The sequence below is a fragment of the Diabrotica virgifera genome, chromosome 2 (genome assembly GCF_917563875.1).
Source record: "Diabrotica virgifera virgifera chromosome 2, PGI_DIABVI_V3a".
In the NCBI taxonomy this organism is placed as follows: Eukaryota; Metazoa; Arthropoda; class Insecta; order Coleoptera; family Chrysomelidae; genus Diabrotica; species Diabrotica virgifera.
The window spans coordinates 162,832,230-162,834,665 of NC_065444.1; the positions used below are offsets into that span (position 1 = coordinate 162,832,230).

General features: G+C 31.2%; 1 protein-coding gene across 1 annotated transcript in view; it reads right to left on the reverse strand.

Moving 5' to 3' along the window:
* Positions 1-2,126, reverse strand: part of LOC114330705 (gamma-soluble NSF attachment protein-like) — a 54,252-nt gene extending 52,126 nt beyond the window's left edge. The window contains exons 1-2 of the mRNA XM_028280121.2: positions 1,971-2,126; positions 1,852-1,919 (exon numbers count right to left, since the gene is read on the reverse strand). Coding sequence (XP_028135922.2) covers positions 1,852-1,919; positions 1,971-2,029 — 127 coding nt within the window. The 5' untranslated portion in view covers positions 2,030-2,126. The remainder of the gene's footprint in view (positions 1-1,851; positions 1,920-1,970) is intronic.
* Between the last annotated feature and the right edge of the window lie 310 nt (positions 2,127-2,436).

Genomic DNA, 2,436 nt, shown 5'->3' on the forward strand with positions numbered 1-2,436 from the left:
GTTGCATTGTGTACACTACCTACAAATAGTTAATATTTCATCCAAATCACTTAAATAAAATGTGGCTCCTTATTGAGTTGCGGGATATTTGATTTAACAATTTAAAAATTACCTATTTGTACCCAGTACTTTAAAAGTATTTGACAGATCATTATAATACTTGCCAATAAGTGTAGGCACTGTGTATCCTGCTAAATTATGTTAAATAAACGTTTCTCGCTACTACCAGAGGCGTACGACAGGGGAAAATGAACGGTTGACCCTTCCCAAAATCTACGCCACTGATGGAATTGCTATTTTAGCATAATTTTTAGATTCTCCAATACTTTCTATGGAAATAATATACTCTTCATTAGTAACGATAGTATCCTTAGTTTTCGAGATATTTGAAGTTAAAAATGAACGGGCTCAACACATTAATGACATTCTACACCTTCGTTGCGGGGTATGCCTCTCGGAGGAAAGGGGGGGAAACTTATATGCAAGCGACAGTTGGTAACAATGCATTTATAGCAGAATACTCAAATCATATGTTTCAGTTTTGAATACTTTATAAAAATAAATTACGAAAACTACGGAATTAATTATAATAAATAAATTAAAAATAAATGGTACGGTAAACAATCCTCATTTTTTAATATGTTATTCCTTACAAAAAAACCTTTAATTTAAGCACAAATAATTAAAAATCATAAATTTGGGTCAAAAGTTATTAACTTTTTAAGAATTCCCATAAGAGCCCATGTTAAAACTTAACTTTGACCCTTAATAGTAATTAAACGGCACAGTAAAACAATTTTTAAAAAATCAAGTCTTAGTTTTTTGAAGTAAACTATAATATACTAAAATTTCATGCAAATCCTTAATTCTTTGCCGAAGGTGTAGAACGTCGTTAAACCAAAATAGCTATGCCGTTTCATTTTCAACTTCAAATATCTCGAAAACTAATGGCTTTATCGCTACTAATGAAGACTATATTATTTACATAGAAAGTAATGGAGAATCTAAATATTGCACTAAAATAGCAATTCCGCCAGTGGAGTAGAATTTGGGAAGGGTCAACCATTCACTATCCCCTGTCGTACGCTCTGGTAGTAGGCAGAAACGTTTGTTTATCATGATTTCGTATGGTGTCCAGTACCTATATTTTCTGCCAAGTATGATAAGGATACACGATATAGTTTTAAAGTAATGGGTGAAAATAGTTATTAAATGTTTAAATAAAACACCCTGTAACTCAGTAACGAGCCACATTTTATTTAAGTGATTTTGGTTAAATTTTAATATTTTGAGGTCTAGAATCTATAACTCAGAGATTGGACATTCTTAATGAATCAACCTGTATATTCACAAATTTAATTTACCATGACCCCCATCAATATTGACAGTTCATTGTTTGTGACACTGTATGACATCAAAATTAATGACACACTGAAAAAAGGGTTTGGGATCAAGTGTACTATGCAAGTGCATAGCATTGTTCTGTAAATGACTAAAATTCCTAGAAGAGGTCACCTAGGGCCCTATGATATAGAAAACAAGTCACCTAGGATGGTAATCAACTTTATCATCATCCTAGAATTTAACTAGATTAAGGTATGCACAAAAGATATCTATAGGTCGAACTGTGGAGAGGCTGCATAGCCTTAACGATCTCACATAATCTATTCTAAGTATGTATCTAGTATGTTGTTGCACGTATTATCGTATGTATATGGCCTATTAGTAGGTTCAAATTGCAAGAAGTAAACAATCAAAGAGGGTTGGTTCTTTTAGCTATAAATAAATAAATCATAGAGACAGCTCAGATTTTTATGTCAAGATATTGTTTAGAAATACTAAATAACAAACCTGCTTTATTGTATTCATCAGCTGCGTTTTCATAATCAGGTCGCCACTTCAAGAGGGATGTTTTTAAACTAAAAATTTTTTATTGTAATAAAATCTAAAACAGTTATTAAGCACATTACCTCTTTTCTGCATTTCGAATATGTTCTAATCCATCTTCTATTTTTTTGTTTGAGGACATTTTTTCAACAATAAAATATTAATTTCACTTTCAGTAATTTTCTTGTTTTCGATTTTTCTGACGTTTACGTTGTCATTGTCATTGGATTGGTATGACAGTGACAGTTTATAGGGTACATTTTCTTCTGAGTTTATTATTCATTATTATATCGGTACTCAGCCAAATAACAGGAAACAATGTTTCCTATTGTGACTCAGCTCTGATTGATTATAAATTTGTTTTTATTTTAAAAATCAAATCCACCATTAATTTTACCTTTTCGTAAATAAATTCACTCATAAATTGATTTAATGGGATCGATTTATTTTGTGCTTGGTCAATTGACACTTTCACTGTTGCCGTTCTCCTCATTTTATTCTCTGCCCTAGTCTTCTCTTTTTTATACATATGACATATATTTTGAACTA